General features: G+C 38.1%; 1 protein-coding gene across 1 annotated transcript in view; it reads right to left on the bottom strand.

Moving 5' to 3' along the window:
- The window catches only part of SLC47A1 (solute carrier family 47 member 1), a 194,367-nt gene that overhangs the window by 92,877 nt on the left and 81,004 nt on the right, over positions 1–20,486 (bottom strand). Inside the window, 2 exon segments of the mRNA XM_023735513.1 lie at positions 626–693; positions 1,603–1,716. Of these exon segments, the coding sequence (XP_023591281.1) occupies positions 626–693; positions 1,603–1,716 (182 nt within the window).

Raw genomic sequence — 20,486 nt, forward strand, 5'->3', positions numbered from 1 at the left:
TTATCTCTTCATTTGATGTTCTAGGGTTTCAGGACTGTTGATTCTCTGTTTGGCTTAGTTTTTCGGATCTTTGTTGTGGAGGGACGGCGTGGTGTTTCTGCCTAGAGCGCCATCTTGCCGGAATTCTATAATTCTTAATGCTCTTATTCATCTGTTTACTTATTTATTTCTGACTCCCCACCAGTTTGCAAGCCAGAAGAAGCAGAGGCTGTATCCATCATACTCGCCACTGTGTCCTAGCACCCGTTCCACAGGTTGGTTCACAGTATTTGTTAAATAAATGTGCCAGGCATTGTGCTTAGTGTTTTATATGTATTATTGTATTCAATCTTCACCTGCAAAGTTGGTATTATTTTTTTTCCATTTTGTATATGAGGAAACTAAAGCTCAGAAGGTTAAATAACTAGCCCATGGTAACACAGTTGGGAAGTAACATGGCCAGGACTCAAACTAAGTCTACCTGGCTGCAAAAAAATCCATGTTCTTTCCACAATGGCTGATTCCTCTCTCTCTGGTGTATAGCATGGTGGGCACTTGATACATGTTGATGAATGAATTACAAAGACAGTGGTCAAGCAGAGCTTATGCAGAGAATGTGATGAGCCTCAACCCCAAAGGTTCTTACCATGGAGGCCACAGAGGACAGCTGATAAACCACAGCCTGGGCTCCGAGCTCTGCCACACTAATCAGTCCTAAAATGTTAGCACGTACAGGAAACCCACTTCAAAAGGTGGATTAAAGTAAACATTTTCCTTATGAAACTAGAACATATTTTAATTTATGAGAAGCCAAGAATACCTCAGAAGCAACACCCTATGGCAGAATTCACTTTCCCTGCTGAGAACCCCAGACATACCCTTTCCAAGGGAGTTACCAAAATCTCAGACAGCTGTGACACAGTTTCATTCTACAAGCACTTATTCCATCAGGGAACAAAACATGAGGTTTAAAGTAGTTAAAAATGAGGCTCCTAGAGTTGTAGGTCTCTTTTAACATTCTCCATGGAGACAAGGGGTCATGATGTGGGTAGGAAAAGGACAGTGGACAATAATATTCTTTTAGATAACTGATAGGACTTTTAAAGCATTCAAACATCCAAAAAACCTTTAATATCAATTATTATCATCCTATCTGTATACTATTACTATTACTTTACTAATAATGAGATGGTTAAGGTGAATACCTGACCAAAAATATAATAGTTCTAATATGAACACTGGTCAACTCTATGTCTGGAAATATCTTTAAACTTGGCCTGATGCCTAATAAAAATCAGCTGAAGCAGAAGTCAGACTCAGAGCATCATGAAATCTGGATCCATGTTTTTATTCTCCCACTCCATGACCTTTGGCCAACCTCTAAACAGTGGCCTCAACTTCCTCATCTACAAAATGAATGCACTGAGGTAGAACTAAAGCCCTGCCCAATTTGAAACTGCTTAATGTTGAATAAACCTATATTGAAATAAACATATATCGAAAACGTCCCTGAGAATCAGATGAAACAAAGCAAGAAAGAGAAACAACGCTAACTTTCCATAAAAGCTCTGCAGACATGATTAGCCAGGTTATTTATAGGTTTATACTTCACTGCTGGCAAACCTACAAGGAAAGTTCCAATCTCAAAGGTCCACCACTCAATGCATACCATAAGCATACTAGGAATACACAGCTGGATGAAGGGGCCCCATTCCTGGAAGCAGTCCATAGTCCAACCTAAAGAACAGAGAAGGAAACACGCAACTTTTTTTTCAGGCTGTTTCTAAAATCAATAATTCTATTTCACATACCTGCCTCCTCCAAATGGCAGAGGCTAGGAGTAACCTCAGTTCTTCAGTAAAATAAGGATGTCAAATAAAGCCAGTTTGAGATAGCAGACACTGAGCTGTCAGTACTTAGCAAAATAAAGTATGTACTATATCCTGCAAAATTGTCCTTCAAGATGAGGAGGAAACAAGCACTGATGGAATACGGTACCCTAGATCTGCCCTACAAGAAATGCTAAAGGAAGTCCTTCAGATAGAAAAGAAAAGACACTAGACAGTAAATCAAAGTGATACATAGGAAAAAAAAAAAAGATCTCCATAAAGGTAATTTCACGGCAAGTATAAAGGCCAGATTTAAGGTATGTGGGGCTGGAAAACACAATTCTTATGTCCTTCATGCTTTATAATGACACATGCATATAAAATAAGTACAAATGGTTGTTACAGGGCACATGATGTATAGGTGATAACATCATAATCAGGAGCAAAGGGAGGAGCAGTACAGGAATAGAGTTTTCGTATGAAGTTGGTATCAATTTAAACAAAGTTGTTATAAATGCAAAATGCTAAATATAATCTTCATGGTTAAAAACAAACAAAATAACTAAAAAAATACACACAAAAGGAAAGGATAAGGGAGACAAAATGGTGCCCTACAAAAAATGAACTACACACAAAAGAAGGCAGTTCTGGAGGAAATAAGGGACAAAGAAGTTATAAGACACACAAAACAAATAACAAAACTCCTTACAAGGAAGTCCTTCCTTATCAATAATTACTGTGAATGTAAATGGATTAAATGCTCCAATCAAAAGACAGAGAGTGGAAGAATAGATTTAAAAAAAAAAAAAGATCCAACTATATGCTGTCTACAAGAGATACATCTTAGGCACAAAGACACAAATAGGCTGAAAGTGAAAGGATGGGGAAAAAATAACTGCATGCAAATAGTAATCAAAAGAGACCCGGGTTGGTGATTTTAATATGAGACAAAATAGACTTTAAGTCAAAATCTGTTATAAAAGGTAATGATAAAAGGGTCAATTCACCAAGAAGATTATAATGATAAAAGGTTCAATTCACCAAGAAGATAAAACAGTTATAAATGTATATGCACCTAATTTCAGAGCCTCAAAATATATAAAGCAAACACTGACAGAATTCAAGAGAGAAATAGACAGTTCTACAAAAATAGTTGTAGACTTCAACACACCACTTTCAATAATGGATAGCATATCTAGAAATCATATCAATAAAGAAATAAATAATTTGAATAATGCTATAAATGAAGTAGATCTAACAGACATATATAGAACACTCTACCTAACAACAGCACAATATATTCTTCTCCAGTGTACCTGAATCATTCTCTAGGATAGACCAAATGTTAAGTCACAGAGGAAGTCTCCATAAATCTAAAAAGACAGAAATTATACGACGCATCTTCTCTGAACACAATGGAATTAAATTAGAAATTGATAACAAAAGGAAAATTGAAAAATACACAAGTATGTAGAAATTAAACAGCGCACTATTAAACCACCATGGGTCAAGGAAGAACTCAAGAGAAAAATTAGAAAATACTTAGAGTTGAGTAAAAATGAAAATACAGCATACCAAAATTTATGGGATGCAGCAAAGGCAGTGTTCAGAGGGAAATTTAGAGCAGTAAACACCTACATTAAAAAAGATCTAAACAATAATCTAGTTTTACAACTCATGGAACTAGAAAAAGAAGAGTAAACTAAGCCCAAAGGAACCAGAAGAATGGAAATAATAAAGATAACAGAAATAAGTAAAATAGACAATAGAAAAATAATAAAGAGAATCAATGAAATCAGAAGTTGGTTTTATGAAGAGAGCAATAAAACTGACAAACCTTAAGCTAGGGTGACAAAGAGAAAGAGAAAAAAGATGCAAATATCTAAAATTAGAAATGAAAGTGGGGACATTTCTGACTATACGGAAATGAAAAGGATCACAAAAGAATACTATGAAAATTATACACCAACAAATTAGATAACTTACTGGAAATGGACAAATTCCTAGAAACACAAAAACTTCTTACATTGACTCAAGAAGAAATAGAAAATCTCAACAGATTCATAACAAGTGAAGAGGCTGATTGAATCAATAGTCAAAAAGCTCCCAACAAAGAAAAGTCCTGGACCAGATGGTTTCACTGGGAAATCCTACCAAACATTTCTAGAAGAAATGACCATAATCCTTCTGAAACTTTTCCAGAAAATAGAAGAGGAGGAAACACTTCCTGAATTATTCTGTGACCAATACCCAATACCAAAGCTAGACAAAGACACTACAAGAAAAGAAAACTGCACATCAATATCCCTATGAATATAGATGCAAAAATTTTCTACAAAATATTAGCAAACTATAAGAATAGGCAGGTACCTACTCCTCACTTATCAACTATCTCGTTATCCAACATTCTGCACTTCTGATATTAGTAAAAAATCCACTATCTGACTATTTTGTACATTAATGGTGTACAGCTGGCAGTAACCCTTTCATAATCAGTGACACACACCACAACCACCAACATTTTCTGCCTCTTGGGTCCAGAGGGACACACGTGTCCCACATAAAATGCTGTGATCAGATGTGGTCATCCTCCATTTTTGTGTAACAACCTGGTCCATGAAACCCAACCATGCCAATAAGTGTAGAGGGGGGTAAGTATACAGAGACCAATGTTAACTGGTGGTTACCAGGGTTGGAGGAAATAACTATCTAAATCATAGATACTTGTTATTTTTGGTGATGGGAAAAGTAGAACAGAATGTGGTTGTAATCAACATAGCTTGAACAAAGCAAACGATGCCACTAATAAGCACACAAAGATGAGGTAGGGCTAAGACGGCAGAATATACAGATACTTCCTGTCATCCCTCTTACAACAAGACCCAACAAACAAGTTAATTGATTATATATGACAATCTCGAGCCCTAATCATCAGAGACAAAGTTGAGCAGCAGGTGGAAGGAGAGACAATTCAAAAGCAGCAGAGAAGTAGAGACAGCAAGATTGCCAGTGCCCTGCTAGCTGAGTCTGTGCAGCACACACGGGCTGAGGCAAGCAGCATTACCTAAAGACGAGCTCCATCACATCCAGTGCAATCAAGCAGCAGTGAATCTGCATGAGCCTCCAGAACCAAGTAGAAGCGACACCTGCAAAAGTTAAGTGCAAGCTTCTAACCTACCATGCGGGGGCAAAATAATCCCTTCCTTCCGCTGAGTTTCACAGCAGAGAAGCGCTTCCTTCCCCTCTCCCACACCCCAACCTGCTCCACTTTGACACCAGTCCCACAGTATTAAAAAAATGCCATGCCCCCTAAGCCAGGAACTCAGGGCTGGACGGGCGGCCCTGCCCCTTTGCCCAGCCACTGGCCTAAGGGGTCCATGGACTTGCACTGCCTTTCACCCCTGACCAGACCTGTGTGGGCCAATTCAACACTGCATACCCTCATTCGCATAAAACAGCAGAGCATACACCTGAAGCCCATTTTCAACTGCAGAAGTCAAGGGGGAGCTGCAGATTCTTGACATTTGACACCACCCTGCTCCCTAAGCAGAAGCCTCACCCACCCACACTGGGGGCCTGAAGGCTGGTGGTATCACCCATTCATCTAGCTACCCACGACAGGGGTCTGAGAATTAGTGGTGCCTCCCAGTCCCTGCAGCCAACAGCACCGGGTGCTCAAGGAACAGCTGCAACACCCACCCACTATGTGCTCTAGGGGACAGGGACACCCCCTCCACCCAGGCACCCAGGGGCAGCTGTCAGCCCCCTGCTTTGCTCCACATAGAGACACCCACTGTAGCCAGATACCTGTGCCTGCTCCGAACACCCCTACATAGCCCTGCCCACATAAGGACTGTAGGTGAGGGTCTGCACCACAGACTTGGGGACTGATGATGACCCAGACAACCATGCCACCCTCGCACAAGAAAAGTAAACAGACTCTTGGGGTCACATGCCTAGTAGCTGCTCTGACCACCTGAAAACAGACACAAGAGCTTCAAAGACACAAACAACCGAAGTGGCTCACACTGCCAGCCTACGTGGACATATAAAAACAAAAAAGTCAGGACACAGTAAGCAAACATACAACAAATAAATAAATATAATAACTTATTGATGCCTCAGAGACAACAGTCAATATCAAACCACATAAAAAGGCAGATCAAGATGGCTCCAGCAAGCAACCAAAATAAAGAACCAGAAAACCTTCCAGAGGAAGATAAGGCCATGGAACTACCTGAGAAAGAATTCAAAAGACTAATAGACAGAGCTGTCCAAGATATCAGGAAGGAGATCAGGCAAAAATCAGACAAGCCAAGGAACACACAGACAAACCAGTAGAGGAATTCAGGAAAATAATACAAGAACAAAATGACAAAATTAACAGGATGCTAGAAACCATACAAAAACAGCAACTAGAAATCCAAAAGATTAACAATAAAATTTCAGAATTAGACAACTAAGTAGAAGATCATAGGAGCAGAAACGAGACAATGGAAGTCATAATTAGTGAGACTGAAAATAAATCCCTTCACACCAATTTATTTGAGGAAAAATCAGACAAAGAGAATAAAAAAATGAAGAAAGCCTAAGAATTATGTGAGACACTATGAAGAGGAAAAACCTATGAGTGATCGGAGTACCAGAACAGGTGAGATAACAGAAAACACAGAGAGAATTGTTGAATATTTGCCAGCAGAAGACTTTCCTGAAATCATGAAAGATGAAACGATATCTATCAAATAAGCTCAACAAACCCCATACAGGGTAGACCCCAAAAGAAAGTCACCAAGACATACCATAATCGAACTTGCCAAAACCAAAGACAAAGAATCCTGAGAGTGGCTAGGGATAAACAAACCTACAAAGGAGAACGAATAAGACTACTCAGCAGAAACAATTCAGGCAAGAAGGCAATGGGATGACATATGTAAAGCCTTGAAGGAAAAAAATTGCCAGCCAAGAATTATATATCCAGCAAAACTGTCTCTCAGATACAATGGCAAAATTAAGTCATTTCCAGATAAACAGAAGTTAAAGATATTTGTAAAAAACAAACCAACATTGCAAGAAATACTAAAGGGAGTCCTCTGGTTAGAGAACCAACAATATTAGACAACAATCCAAGACAAGGACACAGAAGCGATTAACCAGTTATCAACCCAGAGAGGGAATTCACAAAAATAAATCAAAGCTAAAAATAGGGAACCAGAGGCATCAATATGTAAACGATGCCAATGTCAAAACAGAAAAGAGGGAAAAAACAGTGCAGTCACAGAACTTCCATATGGAGAGGAAATAAAGGCAATACCAAGAAATAAAATATTGGTTTAAACTTAGAAAAATAAGGGTAAATTGCAAGGTAACAACAAAGGAAGCAAACAAACGTACCCATCAAAATAAAAAAGAAGAAAAACATAAAGACTCAGCAAACACAAAATCAACAATAATGGAAATGATGAAAAGAAAATACATAAAGAAAAAGAACCCAGCACAGAAAATTAAGTGGAACAAAGAAACCGTCAATACCACACACACACAAAACATCAAAATGACAACAGTAGACTCATGCCTATCAATAGTTACACTAAAGAAAAATGGCCTGAATGCACCAGTAAACAGACAGAAGGTGGCAGAATGGATGGAAAAAACACAATTTGTCTATATGCTGTCTACAAGAGACAGATCATAGACACAAAGACATAAACAAACTAAAACTCAAAGGATGGAAAAATATATATCAAGCAAACAACAATCAAAGAGAGCAGAAGTGGCAAAATTAATCTCTGACAAAATAGATTTTAAAGCAAAATCCACCACAAAGGATAAGAAAGGACACTACATAATGATTAAAGGTTCAATCTGCCAGAAGAACATAACCATAATAGATATATATGTACCCAATAACAAGGCTCCAAAATACATAAAACAAACTCTTAACAGCATTGAAAAGAGAGATAGATAGCTTCATGATAATAGTATGAGACTTCAACACACCACTTTCACGAAGGACAGAACATCTAGAAAGAAACCCAATAAAGATACAGAAGATTTAAATGCCACAATCAATCAACTTGACCTCATAAACATATACAGAACACTCCACCCAACAGCAGCAAAGTACACATTCTTTTCCAATGCACATGGAACATTCTCCAGAATAGACCACATTTTAGGCCACAAAAACAAGCCGTAAAAAAAATCCAAAACATCAAAATAATACAAAGCGTCTTTTCTGATCATAATGTCATAAAAGTGGAAATCAATAATAGAAACAGCAAGGAAAAACAATCAAATTCATGGAAACTGAACAACATCTTGCTTAAAAACTACTGGGTTATAGAAAAAATCAAGGATGGAACAAAGAAATTCACAGAATCAAATGAGAATGGAAACACATATTACCAAAACCTTTGGGACACAGCAAAAGCAGTGCTTAGGGGTCAATTTAGAGCAATAAATGCACATATCCAAAAAGAAGAAAGTGCCAAAATCAAAACATTAACCTTACAATTCGAACAAATAGAAAGAGAGAAGCAAAACAAGCTTTCACGCATCAGAAGAAAGGAAATAATAAAGATTAGAGCAGAAATAAATAGAGAATAGAAAAACAATTGAAAGAATCAACAAGACCAAAAGTTGGTTCTTTGAAAAGTTCAACAAAATTAACAAATCATTGGCCAAATTCACAAAAGAAAAACATGAGAGGTAGCAAATAACCCAAATGAGAAATGAGATGGGTGATATCACAACAGACCCAAACGAAATAAAAAGGATCTTAACAGAATACTACAAAAAATTTACTTCAACAAATTTGAAAACCTAGAGGAAATGGACAAATTTCTAGAAACACACTACCTACCTAAACTAACACAAACCAAGGTAGAAAAAACGAAATAAATGCATAACAAAAGAAGAGACTGAAGAATTAATTTAAAATAAAAACTCCCAACAAAAAAGACCTGGCCTTGACAGCTTCAGGAGAGAAATACTGCAAACTTTCAAAGAGTTATCACCAGCTCTACTAAAGGTATTTCAGAGTACAGAAAAGGGAAGAATACTTCTGAACTCATTCTACAAAGCCAGCATAACCCTGATACCGAAGCTAGGCAAAGACACCACAAAAAAAGAAAATTACAGACAATATCCTTCATGAACATAGACACAAAAATTCACAACTAAATTCTAGCCAATAGAATTCAACAGCATATTGAAAACATAATACATCATGACCGAGTGGGATTCATACCAGGTATGCAGGGATGGCTCAACATTAGAAAAACCATCAATGTAGCAGATCACATAAAGAAAACAAAAAATAAGAACCACATGATCTTATCAATCGATGCAGAAAAGGCATTTGACAAAGTCCAACACCCATTCATAATAAAGACTCATAGCAAAATAGGAATAGAAGGGAAATTCGTTGACATAATAAAGGGCATTTATACAAAGCCAACAGCCAACATCATCCTAAATGGAGAGAGTCTGAAAGCATTCCCCTTGAGAATGGGAACCAGAAAAGGATGCCCTTTATCACTACTCTTATTCAACATTGTGCTGGAGGTCCTAGCCAGAGCAATAAAGCAAGAAAAAGAAATAAAGGGCATCCAAATTGGTAAGGAAGTGGTAAATCTATCCTTATTCACAGATGATATGATCTTATACACAGAAAATTTTAAAAAATCCACAAGAAAGCTACTGGAACTATAGAAGATTTCAGCAAAGTAGCAGGACACAATATAAACATACAAAAATCAGTCTGATTCCTCTACATCGACTAAGAGAATTTCAAAAAAGAAATCACCAAATCAATACCATTTACAATAGCCCCCAAGAAGATAACATACTGAGGAATAAATCTAACCGGAGACATAAAAGACCTATACAAAGAAAACTACAAAACACTACTGCAAGAAACCAAAAGAGATCTACATAAGTTGAAAACATACCATGCTCATGGATAGGAAGACTCAACATTGTGAAAATATCAATTCTACCCAAAGTGATCTACAGATACAATGCAATTCCAATCAAAATTCCAATGGCATTTTTTAATGAGATGGAGAAACAAATCACCAACTTTATATGGAAAGGGAAGAGGCCCCAGATAAGTAACGCATTACTGAGGAAGAAGAACAAAATGGGAGGCCTCACACTACCTCATTTTAGAACCTATTATACAGCCACGGTAGTCAAAACAGCCTGGTACTGGTACAAAACAGACACATAGACCAACAGAACAGGATGGAGAACCCAGATGTAAATCCATCCACCTATGAGCAGCTGATATTTGACAAAGGCCCAAAATCCATTAAATGAGGGAAAAGACAGTCTCTTTAACAAATGGTGCTGGCATAACTGGATATCCATCTGTAAAAAATTGAAACAGGACCCATACCTCACACCATGTACAAAAACTAACTCAAAATGTATCAAAAACCTAAATATGAAATCTAAAATGATAAAGATCATGGAAGAAAATATAGGGACAATGCCAGGTGCCCTAATACATGGCATAAACAGGATACAAACCATAAGTAACAATGTGCAAACACCAGAACTAGATAACGGGGAGCCCCTAAAAATTAAACACTTATGTTCATCAAAAGACTTCACCAAAAGAGTAAAAAGAGCACCAACAGACTGGGAAAATAATTTTGGCTACAACATATTCAATAAGGGTCTAATCTCTAAAATCTCCAAAATACAGCAACACCTCAACAATAAAAAGACAAACAATCCAATTAAAAAATGGGCGAAGGATATGAACAGACACTTCAATGAAGAAGACATTTAGGCAGCTAACAGACACATGAGGAGATGTTCATGATCATCAGCCATTAGAGAAAGGCAAATCAAAACTACAATGAGATAACCATCTCATCCCAAAAAGGCTATCACTATCCAAAAAACACAAAATAACAAACGTTGGAGAGATTTGAGGAGATTGGAACTCTTATGCACTGCTGGTGGGAATGTAAAATGGTACAACCACTTTGCAAAATGATATGGTGCTTCCTTAAAAAGCTAGAAATAGAAATATACGATGAAGCAATCCCACTCCTAGGAATACACCCAAGAGAAATAAGAGCCATCACACAAATAGACATATGCACACCCGTGTTCACTGCAGCGCTATTCACAATAGCAAAAAGATGGAAACAACCTAAATGCCCATCAACAGATGAATGGATAAACTACGGTACGTACATACAATGGAATTCTACACAATGATAAAGAACAATGATGAATCTGCGAAACATCTCACAACATGGATGAATCCAGAGGGCATTATGTTGAGTGAAGTAAGTTAGTCACAAAAGGACAAATATTGTATGAGACCACTAATATAAGAACTCATAAAAAGTTTTAAAAACAGAAAAAAGCATTCGTTGATGGTTATGAGGGTGGGGAGGGAGGGGGAGTGGAAATCACTAACCAGATAGTAGACAAGGGTCGACTTCAGTGAAGGGAAGGACAACACATGACACAGGGGAAGTCAGCACAACTGGATCAAAGCAAAAGCAAATAAGTTTCCTAGAGATTTCCAAATACTTTGAGGGTCTGAGTAGCTGGGACTGGGGCCTGGGGACCATAGTTCTGGGGGACATCCAAGTCAACTGGCATAACATAGTTTATAAAGAAAACTTTCTACATCCCACTTTGGTGAATAGCGTCTGGGGTCTTAAAAGCTTGTGAGCAGCCGTCTAAGATACATCTATTGGTCCCATCCCACTTGGAGCAAAGGAGAATTAAGAAAACCAAAGAAACAAGGAAAATACTAGCCCAAAGGACTAAAGGACCACAGGGACCAGAGACTCCACCAGCCTGAGATCAGAAGAACTAGGTCATGCCCTGCTACCATCAATGACTGCCCTGACAAAGAACACAAGAGAAAGGCCTAGAGAGAGCAGGAGAAAAATGTAGAACAGAATTCAAATTCACATAAAAAGAGCAGACTTAAAGGTCTGACAGAGACTGGAGGAACCCCTGAAACCACAGACCTCAGACGCTCTGTTAACCCAGAACTGAAACCATTCCCGAAGCACATCCTTCAGGCAAAGATTAGACAGGACTACAAAACAAAAAATAATACAGGTGAGGAACGTGGTTCTTAGTTCAATCAGATATATGAGACCAAATGGCCAGCTCCTATCCAAAAGCAGGATGAGAAAGCAGGAAGGGACAGGAACTGGTTGAATGGACACAGGAGAACCCGGGGTGGAAAAGGGGAGTATGCTGTCACATTGTGGGGATTGCAACCAATGTCACAAAACAATATGCGTATAAATTTTTGAATGAGAAATTAACTTGAGCTGTGAACTTTCACCTAAAGCACAATTAAAAAAAAAAAAGCACACAAAGACTCTGACGTATACAATCTGGCAACAACACAAATAATAACCGAAAAACAAGTGTATAGCATATATGTGTACAAGTAGGTACAGGTGTGTATTTTATGTGTGCAGAGATAGAAGTATCTATACGTACTTTTACATACAGATACATGTGTGTTCACGTATATATTCACAGAGGACACACAGATACTTCTCAGACATAATCAAATACCTTGAGAGGTTGCTTTTCTGGGTTCAAAGGCCTTAGTCTCATGGGACAACTCAGTCAAGTGGCGTAATATAGTTCACAAAGTTCATGTTCTGCATCCTAGTGAAGTGATAGCATCTGGGGTCTTAAAAGCTTGCAAGCAGCTATCTAAGGTACAACTACTGGTCTCTACTACTCCTCAGGAGCAAAGAGAAAGAAGAAAGCCAAAGTCTCAGAGACAAAACCAGTCTACAGGGCTAACAGCCTACATGAGCCACAGCCTCATCTATCCTGAGACCGGAAGAACAAGATGGTGCCCAGCTATCACTACCAAATGTTCTGGTCAGGACCACAATAGATGGATTATGATAGAATGGGATAAAAACATGGAACACAGCTCAATTTTTTTTGAAGTCCAGGCTTATTGGACCAGTTGAAACTAGAGGACTCCCTGAGATTACTGCCCTGAGATATTCTTTGAACCTTGAACTGAAACTATCCCGAGGTCCTTTTAGCGAAATAACAGATTGGCACACAAAATAAAGGATATCATCTGTGAGTACTATTTTAAAAAAAAATCATCTATATGAGACCAAAAGGTCAATAATTACTCTAAAGCAAAGATGAGAAGATAAGGGGGCAGGGAAACTACAGCACTGGAAACAGAACAACCAGAACACAATTAAAGAGAATGTTGACACATTGTGAAAAATGTAGCTAAAGACAAGGAACAATCTGTGCAGAAACTGTCAAATGGGAAACTAATTTTTGGTGTAAACTTTCACAAAAACACAATAAAAAATATATGTATATATATACTAGCAAACTGAATCCAAAGAATATTAAAAGGATGATACACACGATCAAGTGCAATTTATTCCATGAATGCAGGATGGTTCAACATAAGAAAATAAATCAATGTAATACACTGCATTAATAGAACAAAAGGAAAAGAAACACATGATGCAAAAATGGCATTTGACAATATCCAACATCCTTTCATGATGAATACACTCAGTAGACTAGTAACAGAAGGGAAATTTCTCTGTATGATAAAGGACACTAATGAAAAACCCACAGCTAACATCATACTCACTGAAGAAAGACAGAGTTTTCCCCTCAATATCTGGAAAAAGACAAGGATGCTCACTCTCACCACTGTTATTCAACATTGAACTAGAAGCCCCAGCCAGAGCAATCAGACAAGAAAAAGAAAAAGTATCTAAATCGGGAAGGGAGAAGTAACACCATCCCTTTTCACAGATGAGGTGATCCTACATGTAGACTGCAGAAGAAAGCTACTAGAGTTAATAAATGAATTCAGCAAAGTGGTAGGGTACAAGATCAACACACAAAAACCGGTCAAGTATCTACACATCAGCAACGACCATTCTGAAAAGAAAATTATGGAAACAATTCCATTTACAGTAGCATCTAAAAGAATAAAATACTTAGGAATAAATTTAACCAGGAAAGTTAAAGACTTGTGCACTGAAAACTATAAAACATTACCAAAAAAAATAAAGAAGATATAAATAAATGTAAGTACATTCCATGCTCATGTACTGGAAGACTTAATATTGTTACGATATCAATAATACCCAAAGCAATCTATAGGTTCAATGCAATTCAATCAAAATTCCAACAGTCTTCTTTGCAGAAATGGAAAAGCCAATCCTCAAGTTCATATGGAACTGCAAGGGGCTCTGAATAGCCAAAGTAACCTTGAAAAAGATCAAAGTAGGAGGACTCATATTTCCTTGTTTCAAAACATACTATATAGCCTGTAGCCTGTTCCTGCTGAGTCGATTCCAACTCATAGCGACCTTATAGGACAGAGTAGAAACTGTCCCATAGGGTTTCCAAGGAGCAACTGGTGGATTCGAATTGCCGACCTTTTCGTTAGCAGCCAAAAGCTAAACCACTGCACCACTGGATATTTGTATTTGCTTGTATTTACCAGGGCTCCAAAAATACTATAAAGCTATAGTAATCAAAATAGCTGGTATTGATATAAAGATACCAAACCAAACCCACTGCCATCTAGTTGATTCTGATTCATAATGATCCTATAGGACAAAGTAGAACTGCCCTGTAGGGTTTCCAAGGCTGTAGTCTTTATGGAAGCAGACTGCCACATCTTTCTCCCATGGAGCAGCTGCTGGGTTCCAACTGCCCACCTTTCCATTAGCAGCCAAACACCAATGGAATACAATTCAGAGTCCAGAAATAAACCCATACATCTATGGTCAACTGTTTTTCGACAAGGGTGCAGTCTGTTCAATGGGAAAGGAATAGTCTCGTCAACAAATGTTGCTGGAACAACTGGATTTCCACATGCAAAAGAATAAAGCTGGACTCATACCACACACCATATACAAAAATTAACCCCAAATGGATCAAGGACCTAAATGTGAGAACAAAAACTATAAAACTCTTAGAAGAAAATATAGGGGTAATATTTCAGGACCTAGTTTTTAACAATGGATTCCTAGATATGATACCAAAAGCATGAGCAGAAAAAGGCAAAATATATATATTGGACTTCATCAAAATTAAAAACCTTTGTGCATCAAAGGACTTTATAAACAAAATAAAGAGACAACCTACAGATTGGGAGAAAAATTTTGGCAACCATATATCTGATAAGGGCTTAATATTCAAAATATATAAAGAACTCCTTCAATTCAACAATAAAAAGACAACCCAATTTAAAAAAATGGCAAAGGATCTGAATAGACATTTCAGCAAAGAAGGTGTACAAATGGCCAAAATGCACATGAAAAGATGCTCAATGTCATTAGTTATTAAAAAAAAACCCATTGCCAAAGATGGAGACAAACTAAGTGTCCATCAACAGATGAATGGATAAACAAACTATGGTACATACACACAATGGAATACTACGCAACCATAAAAAACAATGATGAATCTGTGAAACATCTCACAACATGGGATGAATCTGGAGGGCATTATGCTGAGTAAAATAATTCAGTCACAAAAGGACAAATACTGTATGAGACCACTATTATAAAAACTCATGAAAAGGTTTCACACAGAAAGAAATAGTCTTTGATGGTTACAAGGGAGGGAAGGGGTGAGGACGGAAAAACACTAAACAGACAATAGGTAAGCAGTAACTTTGGTGAAAGTTAAGACAGTACACAATACTGGGGAAGTCAGCACAGCTTGAACAAGGCAAAGTCACAGAAGCTTCATACACACATCCAAACTCCCTAAGGGACCGAGTTGCTGGGCTGAGGGCTGGGGACCATGGTCTCGGGGGATATCTAGCTCAATTGGCATAAAATAGTTTATAAAGAAAATGTACTACATCCTATTTTGGTGAGTAGCATCTTGGGTCTTAAAAGCTTGTAAGTGGCCATCTAAGACACTCCACTGGTCCCACCCCATCTGGAGCAAGGGAGAACGAAGAAAGCCAAAGACCGAAGGGAAAGATTAGTCCAAAGGACTAACGGACCACAACAACCACAGCCTCCACCAGACTGAGTCCAGCACAACTAGATGGTGCCCGGCTACCACCACGGACTGCTCTGACAGGGATCACAACAGAGCATCCTGGACAGAGCTGGAGAAAAATGGAGAACAAAATTCAAACTCACAAAAAAAGACCAGACTTTACTGGTCTGACAGAGACTGGAGAAACCCCAAAAGTAGGGTCCCGACACCCTTTTAACTCAGTATTGAAGTCACTCCTGAGGTTCATCCTTCAGCCAAAGATTAGACAAGTCCATAAAACAAAATGAGATTAAAGGGGCACACCAGCCCAGAAGCAAGGACAAGAAGGCAGGAAGGGGACAAGAAAACTGGTAATGGGGAGCCCAGGGTCGGGAAGGGGAGAGTGTTGACACATCGTGGGGTTGTCAACCAATGTCACAAAACAATATGTGTATTAATTGTTTAATGAGAAACTAATTTGCTCTGTAAACCTTCATCTAAAAGCATAATTTAAAAAAAAAAAGAAACCATTGCCATCAAGTTTATTCCAACTCACAGCAACCCTACAAGACAGAGTAGAACTACTCCACAGGGTTTCCAAGGAGTGGCTGGTGAATTCGAACTGCTGACCTTTTGGTTAGCAGCCAAACGCTTAATCACTGTGCCACCAGGGCTTCAAAAGGAGATGCAAATCAAAACCACAATGGGATAGCACTTTACCCCACTAGGATGGTTATGATTAAAAAAAAACAGAAAACAACATGTGTTGACAGGGATGTGGAGAACTTGGAACCCTCACACATTGCTGGTCGAAATGCAAAGTGGTGAAGCTGCTGTTCAAAAGAGTTTGGCAGTTCCTCAGAAAGTTGGTCACAAAACTGCCACATGCTGCTGTGCTCCCAATCCTAGGTGTACAACCAAAAGAAATAAAATCAGGAATGCAAACAGAGACTTTGTACACCAATGTTCATTGCAGCACCAGTCACAATAGCCAAAAGATGGAAATAACCTAAGTTTCCAAAAGGTAAATGGATAAACAAAATGTAGTATATACATACACTGAACTATTACTCAGCCATAAAACAAAGTAAAGTCCTGATGCAAGCCTCATGGATGAAACTTGAAAACATGCTGAGTGAAAAAAGTCAGTCACAGAAAGACAGATATTCTATGATCCCCTTATATGGGATGTCTGTAATAGGCAAATGTATAAAGACTTGAGATTATTAGTGGTTGCAGGGGTACTAGGGAGGGGGAAAGAGGGAGTCACTGCTTGGGGGGCACTGAGTTTTACTAATGGTAACAGAATAATGGATCTAGAGTTAGAAAACCAAAAGGGAAGAACACGCTCAGCATTTCTCAAGCTGAAAGAACTGAAGAGAAAATTCAAGCCTCGAGTTTCAATACTGAAGGATTCTATGGGGAAAATATTAAATGATCCAAGAAGCATAAAAAGAAAATGGAAGGAATATACAGTTACCATACCAAAAAGAATTGGTTGATATTCAACCACTGCAGGAGGTAATATGATCAGGAATTGATGGTACTGAAGGAAGAAGTCCAAGCTGCAGTGAAGGCTCCAGGAACTGATGGAAGAATACCAATCGAGATGTTTCAAAAAACGGATGCGGTGCTGGAAGCCCTCACTCATCTATGCCAAGAAATCTGGAAGACAGATACCTGGCCAACTGACTAGAAGAGATTCATATTTGTGCCCATTCCAAAGAAAGGCGATCCAACAGAATGTGGAAATTATTGAACAATACCATTAATATCATACACAAGTAAAATTTTGCTGAACATCATTCAAAAGCAGTTGCGGCAGTACATTGACAGGGAATTGCAAGAAATTCAAGCTGGATTCAGAAGAGGACCTGGAACAAGGACTATCACTGCTGATGTCAGATGGATCTTGGCTGCAAGCAGAGAATAGCAGAAAGATGTTTACCCGTGTTTTATTGGCTATGCAAAGACATAACAAATTATGGATAACATTGCAAAGAATGGGAAATCCAGAACACTTCATTGTGCTCGTGCGTAACCTGTACATAGACCAAGAGGCAGTCGATCGAACAGAACAAGGGGATACTGCATGGTTTAAAATCAGAAAAGGTATATGTCAGGGTTGTATCCTTTCACCATACTTACTCAATCTGTATGCTGAGCAAATAATCAGAGAAGCTGGACTATCTGATGAAGAATGCAGCTTCAGGATTGGAGAAAAAGTCATTAACAACCTGCAATAAGCAGATGACACAACATTGCTTGCTCAAAGTGAAGAGGACTTGAAGCACTTATTGATGAAGATCAAAGACTATAGCCTTCAGTATGGATTACACCTTAACATAAAGAAAACAAAAATCCTCACAACTGGACCAATAAGCAACATCACGATAAATGGAGAAAAGATTAAAGTTGCCAAGGATTTCATTTTATTTGGATCCACAATGAATACCCATGGAAGTAGCACTCAAGAAATTAAATGACGCACTTCATTGGGCAAATCTGCTGCAAAAAAACTCTTTAAAGCGTTAAAAAGCAAAGATGTCACTTTTAGGACTAATGTGCGCCTGACCCAAGCCATGGTGTTTTCAATCACCTCATATGCATGTGAAAGCTAGACAACGAATAAAGAAGACCGAAGAAGAATTGATGCCTTTGAATTATGGTGTTGGTAAAGAATACTGAATATACCATGGACTGCCAGAAGAACAAACAAATCTGTCTTGGAAGAAGTACTGCCAGAATGTTCCTTAGAAGCAAGGATGGCAAGACTTTGTCACATATACTTTGGATATGTTATCAGGAGGGACCAGTCCCTGGAGAAGGTCATCGTGCTTGGCAAAGGAGCGGGTCAGCAAAAAAGAGGAAGACCCTCAATGACATGGATTGACACAGTGGCAGCAACAATGTGTTCAAGCGAACAACGATTGTGAGGATGGCCCAGGACTGGGCAGTGTTTCGTTCTGTTGTACACTGGGTTGCTATGAGTCAGAACCGACTCAACGGCACCTAACAACAGTAGAATAATTTGGAAACAAATAGTGTTGATAGTTTGCACAACATGATAAACATGGTCAGTATCGATATATCGTACATGTAAAAAGTATTGAACTGGCAAATGTTTTGTTATATATATTTTTTACCACAATTAAGAAAAAAAGTAAAGAGATTGAATTAGTAATCAAAAACATCCCATCAAAGAAAATCCCAGGACCAGATGGCTTCACAGGAATTCTACCAAGCATTTAAAGGAGAATTAGTACCAGTCTGTCTCAAACTCCTCCAAAAAATAGAGGAGCAGTGAACACTTCCTAATTCATTCTATGAGGCCAGCATTACCCTGATACCAAAGCTAAACAAAGACACCACAAGAAACTACAGACCAATATCCTTTATGAGTATAGATGCAAAAATCCTCGATAAAATACTAGCGTACTGAATCCAACATATATTAAAAGAATTATACACTATGACCAAGTGGGATTTATCCCAGGAGTACAAGGGTAGTTCAACACAAGAAAATCAATCAATGTAATACATCACATTAATAAAGGAAAAAAACCACATGATCATCTCAATTGGTTCAGAAAAATTGTATGACAAAATCCAACACCTCTTCATGATAAAAAAAAAAAAACTCAGCTGACTCAGTATAGAAAGGAAATTCCTCAACGTGATAAAATGCATTTATGAAAAACCCACAGCTAACATCATACTCAATAATAAAAGACTTAAAGTTTTCTCCCTAAGATCAGGAACAAGATCTCACCATTTCTGGATACTGTACTGGAAGTTCTAGTCAGAGAAATCATGTAAGAAAAGGAAATAAAAAGTGTCCAAATCAGAAAGGAAGAAACAAACTATCACCAGTTGCAGATGACATGATACTTGGTATAGAAAACCCCAAAGAATCCATAAGAAAGCCAATAAAGCTTAAATGAAGTCAGCAAATTTGTAGGGTTCAAGATTAACACACAAAAATCAATTGTGCTTCTGTACAACAGCAATGAACAGTCTGAAAAGGAAATTGAGAAAATAATTCCATTTATAATAGCGTCTAAAAGAATAAAATATCTAAGAATAAATTTAACTAAGGAGGTGAAAGACTCATACACTGAAAACTAGAAAAATTGCTGAAAAATTTAAAGAAAACCAAACAAATGTAAATACATCCCATGTTCATTATTTGGAAGACTTCATATTGTTAAGATGTCAGTAATACTCAAAGCAATTTACAGATGCAATGCAATCCCTAACCAAATTACAACAGCATTTTTTGTAGAAATGGAAAAGCCTATCCTCAAACTCATATGGACTTACAAGGGGCCCCAAATGGCCAAAACAATCTTGAAAAAGAAGAACAAAGTAAGAGGACTCACAGTTTCTGATTTCAAAATTTACTACAAAGGTACAGTAATCAAAACAGTGTGGTACTGGTATAAGGACAGAAATATACCCAACAACAACAATAACAAAAAACCATTGTCGCTGAGTCGATTCCGACTCATAGTAACACTACAGGACAGAGTAGAACTGCCCCATAGGGTTTCCAAGGCTGTAATCTTTACGGAAGCAGACTGCCACATCTTTTTTCTGTGGACAGGCTGGTGGGTTTGAACCACTGACCTTTTAGTTAGCAACCAAGCACTTAACCACTGCACCACCAGG

Source organism: Trichechus manatus, unplaced genomic scaffold (assembly GCF_000243295.1).
Source record: "Trichechus manatus latirostris isolate Lorelei unplaced genomic scaffold, TriManLat1.0 scaffold00080, whole genome shotgun sequence".
Classification (NCBI taxonomy): domain Eukaryota; kingdom Metazoa; phylum Chordata; class Mammalia; order Sirenia; family Trichechidae; genus Trichechus; species Trichechus manatus.